Below are 21,041 nucleotides of genomic sequence, written 5' to 3'. Positions count from 1 at the left end.
TTACTATTCCAGGAAGGGAATTTCCATGCTTTTTTGCATACAATACTATCGATGAAGAGATCCTTGAAGAAAGGTGGTTTATTAGATTCGTTAAAAAGCCAAGAAGAAGCTTTCATGATATACCTGGGAGTTTACTCTCGCTATATGATGCAATTAAGGAAGCCATGAGAGGTTGAACACCTCTTCCTTCAAATCATACATGTAGAGCAAACGTAATAAGTTTCTTTACCAAATTTCCCACACAACTACCGATTATTCACGTTTTATGTTTGATTTTTTTTTAAATTTCCTTCCTTTAAAGTTACCTTCATCTAATCCTTAAAAAATACTTATAAATACTTCAAAAATACACATCTCATTTCTCCTCACCGGCGAGTATACTTTCTTAGCATCTCATTTCATATCAATTTTACAAAGTTCACGTATTTGCCTAAAATACCCAGAAGAGAGCTAAAAGTGGACTAGGAAAATGGGAAATATCTAAGCTACATGCAAGTTTATGCATATTCACCGATTGACAGCTAAGTATTTTGTAGATTCCGTACGTTTGTAGACAGAAAAACTGGGTGATTTTGTTTTTCTTTTCAGGTTATGAATTTGCTTTTGCTTTAAATTTGCAGCAGAAAATGGCCCTGATGGTTATCAGGGTTATTCAGTGCTCAAATGGATGAATACCTGCAACTATACAATATATTTGGGGAATTTCTTTGTTTGGCTCTTCTTGGGCCTAAATTGCTATGCCAGGAAAAGTTATTTACACATAATCTGAATGCAGATTGAATTGGAAAGTTGCGACTAATAACGAGAAATAAAATATGGCAAGAAATAATCCAAAGCTCTAGATTTGACCAATGTATGCTTGCAGGAAAATATATTTATGATATCTTTATGTGATAGAAGAGAAGCCTGAAACGTATTGCTATGATCTTAGATAGGGGGCACTCAATCAGTTTTGCACTCCTTCATTAGGGATGTCCCAATAACGATTGCAACTCTTCCTTTTCCTCTTTATGAATGGATGAAGAAGTGAAGATTCTATGATAGAAGCTGGCTTGAAATACACTGACTTTATTTCTTGTGTTGATAAAAGGTCAATGTCTCTCAAAAAAAAAGGGTCTTCGATGCCCTGGTACACTTTTTTTTTTGGGGGGGGATGTAAAAGAGACTGACTTGTTGTCAAACATGTTATTGCTTGATGGCGTAGCTTGTATAGTTTATTCACTGTCATGGGATTCTGGTATAAATAGGTGTAGGGCAGATGTGACGGTATACTCGTAATGAAAGCAAATTAACACATAATATTGATAATTAAAGACATATTACTTGTTTTGACGAATAAAGTAAACCAGTCAATAAATCAGTTTACCATCTTCCTTTTGGGCATGATAAGAGACGTGATATCGAAAAGATATAGGGATGCATAGGGATCAATAAGTCAGGGTCACCTTGGACACTTGCAGCAGGGGGCCATTGCCTTATCTTCCGAACTTTTAAAACCGTGCATAATTATTGGATTAAACAAATAATCAGTCCAATGTGTTTTCAAGAGATCTCACTGATAAAATAAATTTTAATGATACAAAAGTGCCCTAGATCGCTTTGCTCATGTGCTCGTGTTTTATAATACATATGAGAAAATACTTTTCCTGTCCTTTTCTTCCTAGAAGTATATGGGCCTTTTCACACATGAATCTTGAATCATCATTGTAATGATGATTCCAATTCGTCCTTAGAATTGTCGGACCTTTCACACGCTTACTCGAAAAGTGTAATTTGAATTCGAATTCCCGAGCGAAGGCGGTGTTCTTGGTGACATGAGACTGAACAAGTGCTTGAAAAGTCGCGTAAGCTCCGTCTCCCAAAAAATGTTTGGAGGTCAAGCCTTTCACACGAAAAGTTCTTACCGTAATTTGAGTGAAACTTAACTGAAATTCGCCTTCGGAGTAGAATTTGAAATAGTGATTGTGATTAGCGTTCTTGGTTCTAGTTTGGTATCACACTTGCTAAAAAATTCGTCATTAGCCTTAATTACACTGGAATCATAATTCAAATTACGATATTTGTTACCGTGTGAAAAAGTGGTAAACCATGCCTGGTCCTTGAGTTATGGAATGGAAAATGTAAATGAGAAGAGAATAAATTGACAACATTACAAAAGTTCCTTTCGACCATGTTCGTCTTGATCCAGGCATGAAACTTTTTTTTTTTAATGTTTGAAATACGGAAAGTCCAATCTACTCCTCATTAGAATCCAGTCTTCTCTCTAACCGTCCTTTTTACGAATTTCACGTGTGAAAAGGCTTGACCTCCTAAACATATTTTTGGGGCGGAGCTTACGTCTCCTTTTCAAGCACTTCCGTAGATAATTGTCACACACTCGTCGTATCGATACAGTGCTTTGATTGATAAGTCACCAAGGACACATACCGCCTTTGCTCGGGAATTTGAATTCAAATCACAGTTTTCGAGTGAGCGTGTGAAAGGTCCGATGATTCTAAAGACAAATGGCAATCATCAATGCAATGATGATTCAAGATTTACGGGTGAAAAGGCCCTAGATTCCTTGAATTTAAATATATTCCGATCAAGGACCAATCCAAAGTTGGATTGAAGTTTTCAATGTAATAGATTAAGAATTCAATCTTATTCGATTGAAACTTTGCATTCAGTTTTGGATTCAGTGTTTCCTAACCACAATCTATTAGATTGACTTTCAATTTACGGATTTCACAGATTTTACAAACCATCAGATATTGTCAGATAGAATACTGAAGCTCGGAATTGAAAGATTATTTATATACTACTTTCTTTCTGATTCTTTATTTTTTTTTAACTCGTCAAATGGGTAAAACCAATGAAGTCTACCACACTTTTATATTTTGGGCGTCTGGTCATATTTCCCATTGGCCTACATAACGTGAAATATCATCAATATTTCATGAATGTAATTAAATTAATAGAATAAAATACTAAAATACTCACCTGTCACCCTCTTAACAATCACAATGTGCCAAACGTTTTTTAATACTGTTTGTAGAAAGGCAGGCGTATCATCTAGGCCTCTTTAATTATTCCTTACGTCAGCACCGTCTGAGGTACCTCGATTTAAATAATTGCCAATTCCAAGACGACTTACCTTTATATATTTTTTTATTGATTTTCTTAGTATATCAAATCATTTGTATGTAAATTTACCTTTCTTATCCACATCGAAATGTCATTTAAATTGAATGAAATATATAACTCTATATAAATACAATAGAAAAAATATTGAAAGGTCATTTAACAAATAAATTAGTTTTGATTGGAGGGGCGAAGGTGGGTGTTGATATAAGAACGACGCTATTCTAAAGTGCAATATGTCATAATTAATTTGCCTTTGAAGAAAAAAAGATGTGGGAATCCAGATTTCTTTTTTTTTCTGGGACGCACTGTAGAAACCTCTTTTACATGAATTGGGGTTAGAACTTTGTTCCCTAAAAGCCCTTAGCCACTTTAAATAGGTAATAAATACGAATGTTGACCTCATTATTCGTTCTTTTCAATTTTGTTTCTTATTACCAAATTATATATTTAAACATTCTTTCATGTTAATTTTAGTGGCTATTAAAGTTAATCAAATCTTTTCATCATTTTTCGCCTGAAACATTTCGTAATAAATGATTGAACCTTTTTTTCTTCTCATGAATTGCCTATAATAATACGGTGTTTTTTATGTAAAGAATTTTCTTTTTCTATAATTGTTTTACTTCTCATGAACTGGTTCGCAAGGTGTACGACCTACTGATGGGATAAAGAGCTATACAGGCATGACAGGAGTATATATGAAGAGTTTTATTCCAAAGGGAGCTAAATCCATATCGAAGTTATTTAGTAAATCAAGGTTTCTTAATTCACCTCTTTCCATTATCCGCTGCTATTATATTGTAGCTAGTTTTATATGACACAACCTAAACAAAACAATCTATATTGTGTTTGAGTGGATCTGTAAAAATGCGTCTTAATGTTGTTCAATCTCCCTTTCTAAGAAGTCGAATTTATTAAAAATTATTTATTAAAAATAAGGGCATCTATCATGAGGCTGTTGAAATGATCAGGCTAATTTGCAGTTTTGATATTGCATTCACCTGAAACATGTTAAGAGTGATCCCAAACTACTCCATCAAAGTAGATAACAACTTCAATGTCCTACATATAATTTACTTCAGAGGAGACACCGTATGACAGGAGCAAAGCTATAAAGGGTACAGGTGTCACTCCGCCTCTCAATATTAAACTAAACGAGTATGTAGAGTTATACGACCCAGACAACTCTTTTGATAATGTTATTTCCAATTCATTCCCATGTTTACTTCCTCCTCTTCTCACTCTTTCTTCTTTTGTTTCACTGCTTGAAAAGGGTCGGCCCACTCCTGGCACCCTGTAGCAATGCCCAATGGAAAACAGAGATCCCTTGCCTCGACTCGTCGCCGAAGATGGCGCACTCTGCTTTTACTCGCCCCTGGCAAAACGAGGTTCGCTAGCACCATTTCGTGGCATCTTATTTTTATAATGACTCGACGAACTATTTCTCCATAGGTCCATGTGTTGAAAATGAGAATTCATTTAAAAAATCACTAAAAATCAATTTCATAACTCTGTAATAAAGAGATCATCAAATATTCTTCATTATCTGAGAATATGGTGTTTTCCAGCTTGTTTTCTCGGTAGGAGGCCTGAAACACAGAATACTCTGAAAAATAAAGCATATAGCTTTAATTTCTGTTTCTTAGTACGTCTTATTTTGCGTTGGTTTTAGCCTTATTTTTGTATTTGCAACTTGTGCTCTTTCCACTTTTTTTGTAAAGAAAAATGAAGGATAATTTTTTTTTTTAGTAATCGAGAAAAAATAGATTATAATCAGAAAAGGCGTAAGTATTATTTTAGAATGCAAACGCCGTTAAGATAAACACCAACCATCCAACCTGCAACAACAGTGATGATAGGTATTCCTGGGCAGCTAATAAAGTACCCATAAAATAAACTTGACGTATCTGTAGCCATCTGTAGCCATCTGTTTCAAAGTCCGGAAACAAAGTTCTGTTTCCGGACTTTGAAACAGATGGCCGTCGGTTCGAATCCCAGCCATGGCGTAATTTCCTTCGGCATCCACAATCCATCCACATTGTGCTGCACTCGACCCAGGTGAGGTGAATGGGTACCCGGTAGGATTCCTTGAACGATTTAGCGCCTATTAATATGGCGGCTCAGCTACAGCCGGGCATTATGATACCAAGTATCAATATATGCACATAGTAACTGTGCTATATAAACATGATAAATGGACAATGTTATCATTTCGTGTTCATGCGATAAAAATTTTTCAAACATGTACCATTCATTTTATATGAATGTATTTCTCTGAATGACATCATTTTACGGGTCAGTGGGGGGAACTCCCTGATAATGACCGGAACATATTAGTGGTGTACAGCCTTCGGGCACTATGATGGTAGTTTCCAGCTATGGAAGCTGCTTAATCCGAACAGTTAGGGTAATATTATTTGAAAGTCTTCTCGGTTTTTTTTTAATGTAGAAAAAAATTCCTCGTGAGAATCTTGTGTTCTAAAAAAATATTAAGTCTGAACAGGATGGTATGCTAAATGGAAAGGCCATGTTTAAATATCTATACGGAAAAGTTACATATATGAGAGGCACAATGTCACCCCCACCCAAATGCCACACATTTTTCTTTTTCTATTTTCGCATTTTTATATTGAGAATGTGAAGACCGCTCTCACTTTTTTCATTTATTTATCATTTATCATTCAGTGGGAAAATAGTAAATACAGCAATACCTAAATCGTAAATTGGAAAAGATAATGAAACAAATGGGAATTAAATTTAGATTTACACAAAGAAAAATTGGGTCAAGAAATTACATCAAAATAAGACGATGGGTCGAAACCTTCAATTTATCCCTTTAAAATAAAGAACATGCTTTAACAAATAAAGAAACCCAGAGGGCTGTCTTCAATTTTTAATTTACAAAATGCAATGACATTAGTGGAAAAAAAAAGTCGCTCAATTATTCTCTGTATTGCAAACGTGAAAATGAATAAACTGGAAGAGGTGAACAGAAACACACATTTTTTATAACTTACATGTTTTTAAGGTTTCATAAAAAAAATATTTAAAGCAATATTTCTGTTTTTGATAACGGAAAAGGAAGCATAAAGCTGTTTTTTATATATTTTCGTTCAATATTCTACTTTTCGTTATGCCCTTTTGGAAACAGAAAAAACCCGATATACTTTGATCCTATAATTATTGTCCCACTTATTCGAATCGTTTAAATTTTGTTAAAGCATTTATTGTTGTTGCAGTATCAGTCATTCAAATGTGGTCGTAATTTTCAAAGTATATTCTTGACATGTTAATAAAAATGTGCCTGATGGAATGATCTCAAATCATGTACCATATAAGGTCAATGAAAACTTTCTTTACCTGCCATATATTGTGCAATTAATTGTGTAAATTGGAAAAATATAGGTGATGGTAAAAAATAACGCCCTTGAATATTACTTCACGCTAACCTCAGTCATGTCAGTAGGGGAAATATGACATCTTTTCTATAAAGCTTTAAATGTAAACGGTTCCATTTCTAAAGTAGAGCTAAACATGATTTTTTTTTCATATTTCATCTTTACTTGGATTTTTGTCCCCCTCCCCCCTCCCAAATAAGTCCACGAATTCCCCTTGTGTAAGAAAAAACACAGTTTGTTAAAGGAAAAATGAAAATATTGCCAGTAAGAAATAATTGCATAAACGGATCAAGTTATTTAGTTACTTATCGGGCTTTCTGTTCATTTGTCTCAGAAATGACATTTTTTGAAAGTTGAATAATATTGGAAAAGAAAGGGTTCGTATATCATTGAAGGTTCATTCCACCAAAACATTAGTTGATATGAATAAAAAGAGACAAATCAATGTAGCATAACGCTGAATACATTTAGTTTTGTTTCATGCATGTGCACAATTTCGTTAAAACAGTTGAGCACAGCGAAGGTGGTTGTGCTAATGACGGAGCTAATGATTTTACATACTCAATACTCCTCTTTTTTTAGTTAACATGCCCTATGGAATATTTCTTTTTTCCATTAAATGATAAACATAGTTTGACTACCCGTCAACATGTGAAATTGAAAAAATGTGAAATCAAGTCTCTTTATTGACAGTTTCTCAGACTATTATATAAAATCGAACTGGTATAAAGGAAATGAAAGTATTTTACCTTTCACATCACAGAATACAAAAGGAATTTGGAGTGTAGCGTCATCCACTCTCTCTTTTATCTTATAGGTGCAATACAAAGTATTTCGGTTTTTATGTGAGATGATGAAAGCTCTAGTTCTAAATACGGTATACTACTATATTTTTTCCTGTTTCAAATAAAACTACAATCATGTTGGAAGGGAATCTTTAAGTAAGAAACTATGATGGTGAAAGAATCTTCAAAATAAAAAAGAGCACTAATCAGACGAAAATGCAAAGGAACTTAACGTGCTTCGGTTCTTTCAAATCGGGTTATTGGGGGACACTAAAACGATGCCTATAGTAAAAAAGGAAACTTTGTACATGTATGACGATAATAAAATTGAAAATACTAAACATACCAGAAGGAAAAAAACAATTAATTATAAATGAACGAAAAAATATATGAATAAATAAATACATGAATAGATAATAAATAAATAAACAAATAAATCAATAAATATATGAATTAATAAATAAATCAATCAATCAATCAATCAATCAATCAATCAATCAATCAATAAATTACAAATTATTTTCAAAAAATTTATGACCACAATGTTTATAAAGTACTTCAACGAATCTAATCACTATTTTTGTGTCCGTAACTCTGGGGAGGAAGAGGAGGGGGTGACGGAAGTGGCGGTGGCGGCCTTCAAAATATCAAATTTCTCTTCAAATTTTATTGTAACTACGAATCACCAATACAGTCGAGACGGTCGTGTTGTGACATCATGAAACTTTTTAATCAAGCGCCTTATCTTGAGATGTAACAGAACACTCACAACGAACTCTCTATACGGTACCAACTATCACTTTGGGATATAAATCTTGATAGGATATATTCGTAATCAATCGATCAATCGAAGGGAGTTTGGGGTGATTTATCCCAGTGATTTATATATACGTATGCATTATCAATTTGACGCGTGTGATTCAAAGTACGTAAATATTGTAGGATTGGTTAAAAAACATGCTTACCATGCCGTTTGACACGTGTGGGTGTTGAAACAGAAAAGCCCTTGCACGCTTTCAACCTCGTGCTTCCGGATTTTTCAACAACAAAAAACAGATATTGTATGCTGATAGCAATGTTGATACCTGTATTGGAAGGTTGGTGGGGAGAAGGGGAAGGGAAGGGGTAAAGAGAAAAGAGAGAGGGTGCATGTTACAGTACCAATAGGGGGAGAGAGAGGGGGACGAAGAAGGAGAGGGGTAAAGAGAAAAGAGAGAGGGTGCATGTTACAGTACCAATATGGGGAGAGAGAGGGGGGCGAAGAAGGAGAGGGGTAAAGAGAAAAAAGAGAGTGTGCATGTTACAGTACCAATATGGGGAGAGAGAGGGGGGACGAAGAAGGAGAGGGGTAAAGAGAAAAGAGAGAAGGTGCATGTTACAGTACCAATATGGGGAGAGAGAGGGGGGACGAAGAAGGAGAGGGGTAAAGAGAAAAGAGAGAGGGTGCATGTTACAGTACCAATATGGGGAGAGAGAGGGGGGACGAAGAAGGAGAGGGGTAAATAGAAAAGAGAGAGGGTGCATGTTACAGTACCAATATGGGGAGAGAGAGGGGGGGGGACGAAGAAGGAGAGGGGTAAAGAGAAAAGAGAGAGGGTGCATGTTACAGTACCAATAGGGGGAGAGAGAGGGGGGACGAAGAAGGAGAGGGGTAAAGAGAAAAGAGAGAAGGTGCATGTTACAGTACCAATAAAGGGGAGAGAGAGGGGGACGAAGAAGGAGAGGGGTAAAGAGAAAAGAGAGAGGGTGCATGTTACAGTACAAATAGGGGGAGAGAGAGGGGGGACGAAGAAGGAGAGGGGTAAAGAGAAAAGAGAGAAGGTGCATGTTACATTACCAATAGGGGGAGAGAGAGGGGGGACGAAGAAGGAGAGGGGTAAAGAGAAAAGAGAGAAGGTGCATGTTACATTACCAATAGGGGGAGAGAGGGAGGGGGGACGAAGAAGGAGAGGGGTAAAGAGAAAAGAGAGAAGGTGCATGTTACATTACCAATAGGGGGAGAGAGGGAGGGGGGACGAAGAAGGAGAGGGGTAAAGAGAAAAGAGAGAAGGTGCATGTTACATTACCAATAGGGGGAGAGAGGGAGGAGGGACGAAGAAGGAGAGGGGTAAAGAGAAAAGAGGTAAGGTGCATGTTACAGTACCAATAGGGGGAGAGAGGGAGGGGGACGAAGAAGGAGAGGGGTAAAGAGAAAAGAGGTAAGGTGCATGTTACAGTACCAATAGGGGGAGAGATGGAGGGGGACGAAGAAGGAAAGGGGTAAAGAGGAAAGAGGTAAGGTGCATGTTACAGTACCAATAGGGGGAGAGAGGGGGGGGGCGAAGAAGGAGAGGGGTAAAGAGAAAAGAGGAAAGGTGCAAGTTGCATTTTTTGCATGACCAGCCCCCCCCCACCCCCTTTGGCTCAGCCCCCGCGCTTTCAAAACCATTCCGCGGCCCCTGTTGTTGGCATCATTCTCTAATTTTTCAATGTAATGCATTTTCTTTTCAAGATGTTTTGAGTTGTTATAGGCATCTTAATCTGTAATGATCATGCAGGATGGATCGATTTAATTCAAATCGCTGAGTGATCCATCATACGGGGAATTTAATCAAATTAATTGAAGTGGTGAGTCCTGCGTCTAGAATTTCGATATGAATTTAATAAAGTTGTGTCCTTGCATCATGTTGCTTGCTGTCGGCTTTTTGCTATTTTCTTCTCTGAATTCATAATGGGGAAAAATTAACGGCTGAAACAGAAATATCTTTCCTGATGACGTAAGGATCTCGAGAAAAAAATTCATTATTCTTTTAAAATTTTTGCTAAGACCCCAGTCTTGATTTTCTTCAAAGCCGCCATGATGTTACTACGTTAATTAAGATTTCAAGAAGAATCGTATTTATAGACATCTTTCATAATCATCCTCGTCAGTAATGATTACAATAATAACAATAATAATAAATGTAATGATTATTGATAATGATAATAATAACGATAGTAACAACAACACTAATGATAATAATATCAATAACAATAATAATAAGAATAAATATACTTATTTTCTTTGATTGTACTTCAATCAAAGCGCTAATCCAACAGGGCCTAGCTGGGACGGGCCCTGGGAACGATTGGCAGGGGGTGCTGATGTAAAAAAAAAAAAGGGTTCCACCTCAATATGTAGGAAATTTTGGTGACATTAATCCATTTTGCCACACGAATGAAAGTACATTTATTTCCAATGATAAAAGCATTAATACATTTTTAAGAACTTGAACAAAACAATGGACGTGACTCAGAAAGCACGGCTACTGAAGAGCGCCCCGTGACATAGACAATAAATGCGTAAACAGAATACTATACAAAACAATTAAGGGGAAAACAAGGGGGGGGAAACGGCAACTTTATATAAAATACTAGTATATCAATTGAAACAGTAAATAAATCATCAAACCAATCATCCCACAACTAAAACTCTAAAGCAAATCACAAAATTTAGGGACCAGACGTAAGTTTTTTTTTCAAGTTTAGTCTGACTTAAAGTTATTCAAAGTTGATGCATTTCTGATGTCTTTAGGTAAGTTGTTCCACTTTTTAACATATATAAAATGATTATTATGTTGATTAGAACACGTCCTGTGTCTTGGCAAATTAATTAATGAAGAGGAGCGTGTATTGTATTTATATAAATTCTGATTTGTATCAAACAACAACAAAAATTTAAAAAGGTATATGCCGATTTATGAAAATACATTGCTGGTAAGTTGTAATCCGGGGGGGGGGGCACTTCCATTAACGAGTGGATACCATGACCATGCATGGGGTTTCGAAAATGAGCACCCTATAAGTATTTTACATGTTCTAAAAATGCACCCCTTAACAATATTGGAGTGTGAAACCCTATTGGAAACAAAGCGATACCCTTGACAAGTATTCCCTGAATTGACTCCCTAAACAAGTACAACGATATTGTTATGTCACGGATGTATGATCACGGACGTCGGCTTTACCTTTACTTTCATTGGGTGTAGTGCCATCCCACATACCTTGCTCAAATCGGACCCTAAACACGCAGTGTTGGGGCAAACATATATTTTAGGGTATTTTAGTTTTCCTCACGAAATATATACCCTTTTTCATTATTTTAGTGCTTTTGACACCCTTATTAATACGTTACGTAGTCTACGTACCTGCATGACGTAACGTGCCCCGGCTATCTTGAAAAAGAGATCCTACGTAATTTTTGGTCACGCATGCATGGTATCTACTCGTCAATGAATCCCAGGGGTGTTGCCACTAGCGTACCTAAGGGGGGCAGGGGGCAGACTGCCCCCCTGACGAGTCACAACTCATGCAGGGGACGTTACCCCTGCCCCCTGACGAGTCACAACTGATCCGGGGGACGTTCCCCCCTTTGAGAAGCATATAATTAATAATTTGTAATGTAAATATGCAACGAAAACCAACGTGTGCCCCCTCTTTTGAACTTGAAGACCTTTTTTTTGGGGGGGGGGCTTGTCAATTTTTTTCTGGTACGAAATGCCCTTTATTTTCGGTTGAAGACTTTTTTTTTTTTTTTTTTTTTTTTTGCTTGTCAATTTTTTTTTCTGGTACGAAATCCTTTATTTGTGGTTGAAGACCGTTTTTTTGCGGACGAAATATCCTCAAGAAAATGTGCCCCCCTTGTGGAAAATCCTAGGTACGCCGCTTGGTGTTGCCTATGGAGAATATTGATACATACACGGAGCACCCGCCCCCCCCCCCCCCAAAAAAAAAAAAAAAAAAAAAAAAAAAAAGCAAATTACCGCTGGCAGTATATCCGCCACGCCGCTTGCGCATGCGTGCATGGCCTATTGGTAAAGAAACGACTTTCGCAATGTTGTGCAATGCTGTTGTCGGCTGCATTGTGCCTCTCGAGATGAACATTTCATCGTTTTACATATCTTGCAATTTCACTTTGTATCTGAGTACTTGTACCTGATTTAGGATGACATGTAGAAATTTACAGTAAGTACTGTTTGATAAACTAGATGTTGATTTTGAAGAGAAACCACGATATTTATTGCGGAACTGTACATTTCAGCCCCACGCCCTAATAATTTTGTTAGTAGTAACTTCTACAGAGTAACAAACGTGGATCACTCCTAGTACCAATGAGGTCCAACATTACATGTATGGACCTCATAGGCGACATCAGTAGTATTTTTGGTTAGAAATCTCTGAGAACAGGATATTTATATTATCATATCACAAGTACAAGCTATATTCCTTTCTCTTATTTAAATTATAATTTTATAGTGTAAATGCATCGTTAGCAACAACAAAAAATGAAAGAAATGAAGGGGAACTTACATTTTCACGGCTTTTTCCTGATTTTCTGGGCAGCTGCTCTTCTCTTCTGACTCGCGATCGAAGCTGATATGAAGATCACGTGATTCGCGTTCTCGTCAGCTGATCGGTTGGTTATTCTTTTCGTCAGACATTAATAATATATATTTTATAATGCTAGCATTCATCGCTAATTTAGGTGAAAGAGATTGAAGTTAAACAGCGCCAGGTCGGAATCATAATTATTTTGGAAGAGTGTATTTATACACTCGATCTCATACCTGACGTAGACGGCGCTATTCAACAAATGCACAATCTTCAATATAAAAAATAAAACAGAAAGAACGCCTTGAACACAGGCCAAAATGCCTAACGATTTCTCCGCGGCATTAACAACTATCGTAAAGGGCGCTCCATTTATCAATAAAGATGGATGCTAAGCTGTCTATGGCGACAAAATTTGCCGCAAATATTTACGAAGAATTGTGAGAAATGGTCTGAAAATGCAACAAAAGAACCGGTGAGTACCGATTAAACATTATTAAAGTTGTAAATAGATTATACATACCTTGTAGATTTAGTTTTTAAGGTGATATTAGTGCTTAGTTCTAAGCTAGGGAGGCCCAAACGCGCGTGAGTGGAGTCCCAGTTTATTAGCACGGGTAAGTATTGGGGTGTCGCCTAGAGTGACGTGGATTAGGTTCACCGATTTGTATATTGACATTGGTTACTGGTTAACCTATTTATTATTTCCCCCCTTGTCACAGATTCTTCTTTTTGTGAATTGTGTGATCATCATTAAAACATGTCACAAGAAATTACCAGAGAGGTCGATGAAGACCATGAAAAGGAGAATGAACAGTTCAAACACAGTGAACGACTTGGCAAGAAACTCACTTACCTACTTCGATATGGAGCGAAACAGGAAGGACTGTCCGTTTGTCCACAAGGTATGTTTGTTCATCTTCACATGAAAGGATTTGTCTGATCCAGAAATGTATTTGTTGCTCTAAGGTTAGTAAAGGCTGGAACTAACCTCGCATGCTTGTGTGAGTGGGGATTATCATAATCGTACTTCATAGCATTGTTCAATGAACAAGGTTATGATATAACATTAATTTTTCTCACCTTGTGAAAGTACATTGTCATGGTTGTTAACAAAAAGCAATTTTGTATTATTCTCATGATTTTGTCTATCAGCAGTAGTACAATAACCACTAACCCACTCACACGTATTGCAAGGTTAGTATGCTATACTAACCTCACACTACGAATGTGATTACACAATGGAAATTGGAGTTGTCTGTTTACATCCCTTAATAACAGGAATAATTTTTGCCGAAACTCGTTTCGCTACTCACCGGAGCTCTTTCCGGTGAGTATCTATCCGTTTTGCATTTTTTAAATTATATTTTATATAAAAAGCACATAAGAAAGAGCAAAATTGCTTACCTCGGCCTGGAAAGGTGCTTCGCATACATGTCTCTTCAACGGAAATAAAAGAAAGCTTGATGGTGGTGCTAATACAATTCACAACCTTAATTCAGCTCGCCGGTATTTTATAACTATGTCTGAATTCATTGAATGCGCATTTCCTATAATTGTTTGATAAAATATAGACATTAATAAATGCAATAACTTAAAAAATTATGTACTATTAGATAATTATTACTGATAACACTTTTTGGAAAACATTTGAAGCCATGAAACAAAAAAATAGAAAATTCTACATGCCTTGAACGAAGCCAGCATTGCGAGCCTATGTTCGTATGTCAACAAATGTTCCATTAAAGTCTATACAATAAAAAGATTGGCCACTTTGCCGACTTTGCGTAACGCTTTGCATCTTTCCCTTGCAATTTCTTTGATATGAATATAAATTGTGTGCCCTCTTTAGATGAAAAATTCAGAAACGGTGAGTCTTCACATTTGTCCAGACCATATTTCGTCAACGAGAAGAAAAATCAGCGCTTAGAATAATATATTTGAGTGATATTCATGATATTAGGGGAAATTGACTTCACATTGTTTGGTAATACAAAGTTTTGTAGAAGGACTTGATTATATTAAAGCTATTCTTAAATTTGCGCAATCCCATGCAAATGTTGCATGCGCCGTGGCTTCTCTTTTCCTGTGCACGGCGGCATGTAATGCACCCATGGCTGCCACTAACCAGCAGAACTATTCTCTTTGTTATCAGGTGTCTCAACACCTTCATTATTAATGCATATATTTAATTCATAAGTTCAAGTAGGATCAAGATTAGACCAATAAATAGGTCTTATTTCTATCAGGGATATGTTCCGCCGAGACTTTGTCAGGCTCTGCGGTATCCCCTCTGTCAAAAGAGAAAAAACTCTGAAGAAACAGCAGATTTATCAGTCTAGATCAAGATCTACCAAACTCTGCCTTTTTCTTCTGTATACTGATAAATATCATAATCTTCAGGTTAATAGTAGAGGTGAAAGAATATTTTTATCATGTGTTAATGCACTGACAATAAAGTCAATTCTGTTAACTTAACCAGATTCCCTTGTTTCTAGGTGAAAGTATAATCCATCTGTTTATTGGAGTTTTTAAACATTTTTTTGTTTCTCTTACACAAACGGTTAGCAATCTCGCACACAGTGTGAGGGACCTATATCCTATAGGCCCAATGTAAAAAGCCAGGTTCTGATTTTAATGTATTGATTCTGATTATTTTCAAAAGTTCAGTCATTCATAGACCTATGTTTCGATGCAAAATGTTGTTTTTAATAGTGAAAATCAAAGTTGGGGTATTTGTTCCCAGTACAGAGTAGAAGAATGACTTCAGTATTATGTAAGAGGAGTAGTGAAGCAAGACGTTGTCCACTGGAACAACCGTTGAAACAGAGACTGTTAAGGTTTGGGTTTACCTTTAGTATTACTTTTCAAAGTTAAAAATTTGCATAGCATAGCTTCAATTTTTAAAGATCACGGGATACATGCGTAAGATGACAGTCTTATGCAAATTGTTTAATCAAATAATTTTCATTGAAAAATCTTTATATTCAGGTTATGTCAAGTTGAATGACCTTGTCCAAGTTTCCCTTCTTAGATGGTATAAGACAGAAGAGGTTCTTCAGGAAATACAATCATCAAAATCATTCAATGGCAAGAGAAGATATGAGGATAAGAAAGAGAAGAACACTGTCTATGTTAGAGCCAGCTATAACCGGAGATTTGAGAGGGTATGTACATTAATGATGGTACTCTGTCTTCCCTTTCTCTTTTAGATGAAATATGCTGCAGAGTTCATAGGATGGTGTCCTCTAAATATATTAAATTATAAAATATTACATTTTTTTATTCAATTTATTTTTTCTTTATAATTTAAAATGCATGAATTGTAAATAGCATTTATTCAATGCATTATTTTGACCCTGATTTTCCAGAGTTTAGATTGACTTCTACTGCTATTTGTTCTAAAGAAAGTAGACCATGACTTTTTTATGCTAAGTTAATAGTCAAAAAGCCTATAGTTTTATGCCAGTTTAATGTTACTTGTAGATCTTTTAGATGAAAGTGACTACCAGGAAGTTCCAGCGTACCTATTCGTTTCAACTTGAGATACCCGGGAGTGTTTCACAAAGAGTTCAGTTGGACTTAAGGTCATGCTTAGTTGCCAACACACATGTGATGTTAAGCATATATGTGGACATTGAACATGCTTAATGTCAACATAGCGGAAAATAGGCAGTAGAGTGTAATTTGACCAGTGACATGATGCATTATATGTTATACACGGCTTGAAATTTATTTGTGGTTCTTAGTCACACTTTATCCTTTATGACCACCCCCCCCCATGATTATTCCTGTATGTGAAAAAGTTGCCATTTGATATAAAGCAATGCAGACATATCACTTAGAGCTGAATAAAAAACCCTGATAAATCATTTGGTATAGGTTTTGATAACAGTAACTTTTATTATATTTTATGGTGTTTGTTTCCATTTCCACAGAATCCATATCATGAAGAAACCAAGGTTCCGCGTCTCCTTGAGAGTTGCATGCAGTATATATGTACAAACATAAAGGACTACTCTCTAGAAGATTGCCCAGATGAGTTTCTTGTTAAGTGAGTAATAGATAGGAAGAAATGATAAATAGAGTCATAGAGAGAAGATTGACCGTGAGAACCACTGACACTAAAACAGACGGACAGACACACAGAAAATAGTCACACAGACCGAGTTTACAAAGGTTTCACATCTGGAAGTTTGCATGTTGCATCTTTACAAAGATATTACTCTTACCAAGTTTCAGTCATTCATAATGTCATGCATAACTTGTAATAATGTTAATGTTAAAATAATGTTAACAAATGGCAAGAACTTTCATTCTTTCATTCATATGCATTTATTTTGTTCATGTATTAAAAATAACATTTACAAAACATATTGGAATATACAAGAAATATAAATAATTCATGAAACGTGGAGACAGCTTAGAAGGCAGAGAAGCCTTATTGGTGCTGCCACCAATAGAACAAAATACAAATTATACCCCCCAAAAAAACTGACAATATACAACACCTAAAAAACCTAAATACGTAACATAAACAAAGTAACGGTAAAGCCTGTAATATAGAAAATGAATTAAGTAGTGTAGTTGTCAATTAAATATGATTTTAGTCTCCTTTTGCGAACGGAAAGGGAAGGGCTATCTTTTATATATAAAGGAAGGTTATTCCAAATGATTAGAACTTTTAAAAAATATATTTTTTTGCAACATTAGTTCTCGTCAATGGTAAGTGAAAATGAGAGGAACTGCGTGTATTATATGAATGGAAATCGTCATTAAAAGAAAATTTATCAGAAAGACTTGGTGGAACAATTTTTTTATAATGGAGGTACATGAAAATAGCCAAGTTGAAGTAGCATAGATCAAGTATATTTAAGACCTTTAAATGAGAAAATAATGGTTTAGTATGAGCAAGGTAACCGGAATGAGACATAATTATAATAACCATTTTTTGTAATCGTAATAATCAAGACATTTGATAATTAGTAGAAGAACCCCAGGCAATATTGCAGTATTGGAGGTAAGATGATTTTAAGGTGTTATAAATCATTAATAATATTGTCGGGGGGAAATATTTGAGTTTGTATAATATACCGATGTTTCTAGAAATTTTGGTACAAATATTATCAATATGATTATTCCATGATAATTTACTATCGGTTATTACACCTAAGAATTTCAAAGACGTAGATCTTACAATTGGGGTGTTATCTAATAAAACATCAATTCTGTCATAATTGATTACCTTGTTTGTAAAAATCATGTAATGCGTTTTATTCATGTTTAAAATAAGCTTATTAACAATCAACCAAGAGTTTAGTTTCATGAGCTCATAATTGAAAGTAAGAATAAGATTGTCTATATTATCGTATTAACTTGATAGTATGTGTTCCTCAGTTGTTTTTGATACAATCATTAATGTTTGAAATTATCAAAAGCATTACTGTTGACACACAATTAAAAGTGGACTTTAAATATATATTTATAAACACATTTTTTTTACATTCTCATTTATGTATTTGTATATAGTCAGGAGAAACTTGCTAACATGCATTTTCAAATTCCATTCTTTAGTAAAGTCATTTTAACTTTACAAACAACACCCACTGGACCCAGACACTTAAGCCACTCAGTCATCTTGGTAATAACCATTTACCTAGGTATCATGTTTGAAGTTGTCTTGTCTAAAAAGCTGTGATCTTTATTGTGTCTTTACACTATAAGTATTTAGGCTACTCTCAAGTGAACATTGATGTGAACCAACCCACATTCTTTATAATTATGCTAGGTACCAGAAGGATTTGGGTTATGGGTAACAAGTATGTAAGAAACCATGAATATTGAAGATTGTTATCAAGGAACTTCCTATTATCATTTGTTAACAGTGAATTGCTGCACAGGTTGAAAAGGAAAGGAAAGCTGACCAATGTAGCCTTGGAGAATCTTCTTGGTCCATACATCGAGACACTGAACTTAGAGGGAGCCCTAATCACACAGAAAGCACCTAAGATCATCACTCAACAATGTCCCAACCTCCGCAACCTTAACCTTAAGGATTGTGGGTATGTCATCACGGATCATGTGCTGACTTTCCTCATGAAGGTATGAAGATTTGATGTGGTTTCTGATGCTTTCTAAAGAATATTGTAAAGACAATTATGTATTTCATCCTATCTGCAGGAACCAATAGAAAATAGTCAGGTCAATAAACAATCGAGAGGAATTTTGGCAACTTGCACAATTTATTTAAAATGATTAGTTGAAGCTGGGACATAAACCATAACAACATAAAATAAGGATTTATGTGTTGAACTTCCTTTATTTCATATTAAGCTTTTCACTTTTTTCCAAATTGTTGTTTTCATGGACCTGAGATATGATTGTTATTGGGCACTGGAAACCTTCTTGTTGAACTCTATTGAGGATAATGGAAGAGAATATTTTATTTTATTCTAAATTTATTACTTGTTTTACCGTCTTCTACCCCTCCTTTCCCCCCTCTATCTTCCTCTTCCTCCCAACACGTTCCATCAATGTCTGTTCTTTCTCTCTCTCTCTCTTTCTCTCCCCCTTTTTCCCTTTTCAATTTTGTCTCTTTCTCTTCCTCCCTCATTTCCTCTTTTTTCTTTTATCCATTTGTTCTCTTTTCCTGACTCTTTTTATTCCACTCTTTATTTCTCTTTGTCATTCTTTCTCTTAATTTGCTTTCCCTTCTTTCCTTATATCCCTTCCCCCATCCCTCTCTCTCACTCTCTGCCTCTTTCTCTCTCTCTCTCCTCATGCACACTTTCTCTTTTTCCTGATTTCATCCCTCAGAGACTTTCAGATCTCAGGGTTTTAAACCTGTCCAACTGCAATCACCTGACAGGCAAGTCCTTGCGTACCATCCCCAAACACCTCCCACACCTTCAGATCCTCAACCTTACCTGGGTCAAGAGCGTTACCGAGAACGACCTGCTGGCGATCATTGAGGGATGTTACAATCTGGAGAAGATTATGTTTTTTGCTGTCAAGCTTTCACTGTCTGATGAAGCCTGCATTAGGATTGCCAAAGTGTGTGGAGAGAGACCACTCAAGGTTATGTATGACAATAACAGTGTCAGTTGATCTTCTACTGCAGTAACTATATGAGATGATGGAATGGTTTTGGATACCAATAACCATGTAAGTTGATGGAACAGTTTCGATGGCTACATGCATATGAGCCAATGAACCCTTTTCAAGCTAGAACAACTATCAGCAACTGAGTATCTAGAATACTATTCTTAAATTTCCAGAGTCTTTGAAAATGAAGCAGCCTGTTTGTATTTGCGGTACAGTTATGCCTGAATGCATTTAATGTAACTCTGAGTTTATGCATAGAGTTGAGGGCCAGAATAGGAGTTTGACAATTTCTGGTAAGTTCAAAACATATTTGAGTCCTTAATCATTTTTGTGTAAATGCAAGTCCAGAGCCACAAAGTGTAAATGCTAAGATGCTGCATTTCAGAATGCTTTATAATAGGGACATGGCTTGTAAATGCCTTTTGAGTTTATGCGATGTTCCATTTGACAATATGGGTATGTCATCCAACTGCATTGCAAGATTTAGTTTTTGTTACCTTCTTCCCTGATAGAATTGTACTCTCTGAACATTGTATAATAATGATATAATGGTATATTTACCCAGGGTAGCCACTTCAGTTCCGAAAACTGTTCTCCCAGCGGGCCCTGCTATTATTACCTTGGCCAAGCTAGGCTACCGATCCAGGTGCTCACAGCTTTTTGAGGAATTACTTCTTGCCGGTACCCATTTACCTCACCTGGGTGGAGTGCAGCACAGATAAATTCCTTGCTGAAGGAAACTACGCATTTGAGCATTATGTGTACTATGTTTATCTTGAAGTTGAGAAATGAATTGGTTGTCTCATGATGAATTTGAGGTAGGAATGCGTCTTTTTATCCACTACTGCTGGACTTCATCAGGCAACCAGCGTAGATGCTGCTGCTTGCGTGTTTATCTTTATATAAGATGTATTATGTTTACTCTGTTCATTCATTATGCTTTAATGGTTAAGAAAACTATTTTATTTTGTAATTACCAGAGAGTTATAAATTATGATTCATGGGTCAAATGAGCTGATAAATTGAGCCTGTCCTGTTAAAGATTTATGTCATAATTGGCTATCTATTCTTAAACCACAACTCAAGAAAAATTAAGAAAAAAAAAACAATGCAAGGTAAGCAACAAGGGTAAATTTAAGAAATCTTTAGCAATTAGACAATTACAGGGTCATGTTTTCCATCAAACTTAGTTTTGAGATGTAAACCAAGAGTTTTATGAGAAGAAACAAACTTGTTACTTGGTAAGGCAATGTTCTCTGAATTCCTTCATAGACAAATT

At 35.9% G+C, this 21,041-nt stretch overlaps 1 protein-coding gene across 1 annotated transcript; it reads left to right on the top strand.

Moving 5' to 3' along the window:
- The first annotated feature begins 12,114 nt into the window (after positions 1–12,114).
- On the top strand, positions 12,115–20,819 carry LOC129254973 (uncharacterized). Its single transcript, XM_054893522.2, has 6 exons — positions 12,115–12,292; positions 13,381–13,563; positions 15,650–15,825; positions 16,597–16,712; positions 18,544–18,760; positions 19,475–20,819. Exons 2-6 carry the CDS (start codon positions 13,419–13,421, stop codon positions 19,763–19,765), a joined length of 945 nt encoding a protein of 314 aa, XP_054749497.2. The 5' UTR covers positions 12,115–12,292; positions 13,381–13,418; the 3' UTR covers positions 19,766–20,819.
- The last annotated feature ends 222 nt before the right edge of the window (positions 20,820–21,041 follow it).

The sequence above is a fragment of the Lytechinus pictus genome, chromosome 2, assembly GCF_037042905.1.
Source record: "Lytechinus pictus isolate F3 Inbred chromosome 2, Lp3.0, whole genome shotgun sequence".
Taxonomy (NCBI): Eukaryota; Metazoa; Echinodermata; class Echinoidea; order Temnopleuroida; family Toxopneustidae; genus Lytechinus; species Lytechinus pictus.
Note: the sequence above shows the minus strand (reverse complement) of the source record. Positions and strands in the feature narration are given on the sequence as shown.

What these genes read in the sequence shown, in the direction of transcription:
- LOC129254973 (XM_054893522.2), top strand. Translation starts at nt 13,419, where the DNA reads ATGTCACAAGAAATTACCAGAGAGGTCGATGAAGACCATGAAAAGGAG. An exon ending in ACTGTCCGTTTGTCCACAAG is followed by an intron (nt 13,564 to 15,649) that starts GTATGTTTGTTC and finishes CTTTATATTCAG; the next exon opens with GTTATGTCAAGTTGAATGAC. An exon ending in TGCTGACTTTCCTCATGAAG is followed by an intron (nt 18,761 to 19,474) that starts GTATGAAGATTT and finishes TTCATCCCTCAG; the next exon opens with AGACTTTCAGATCTCAGGGT.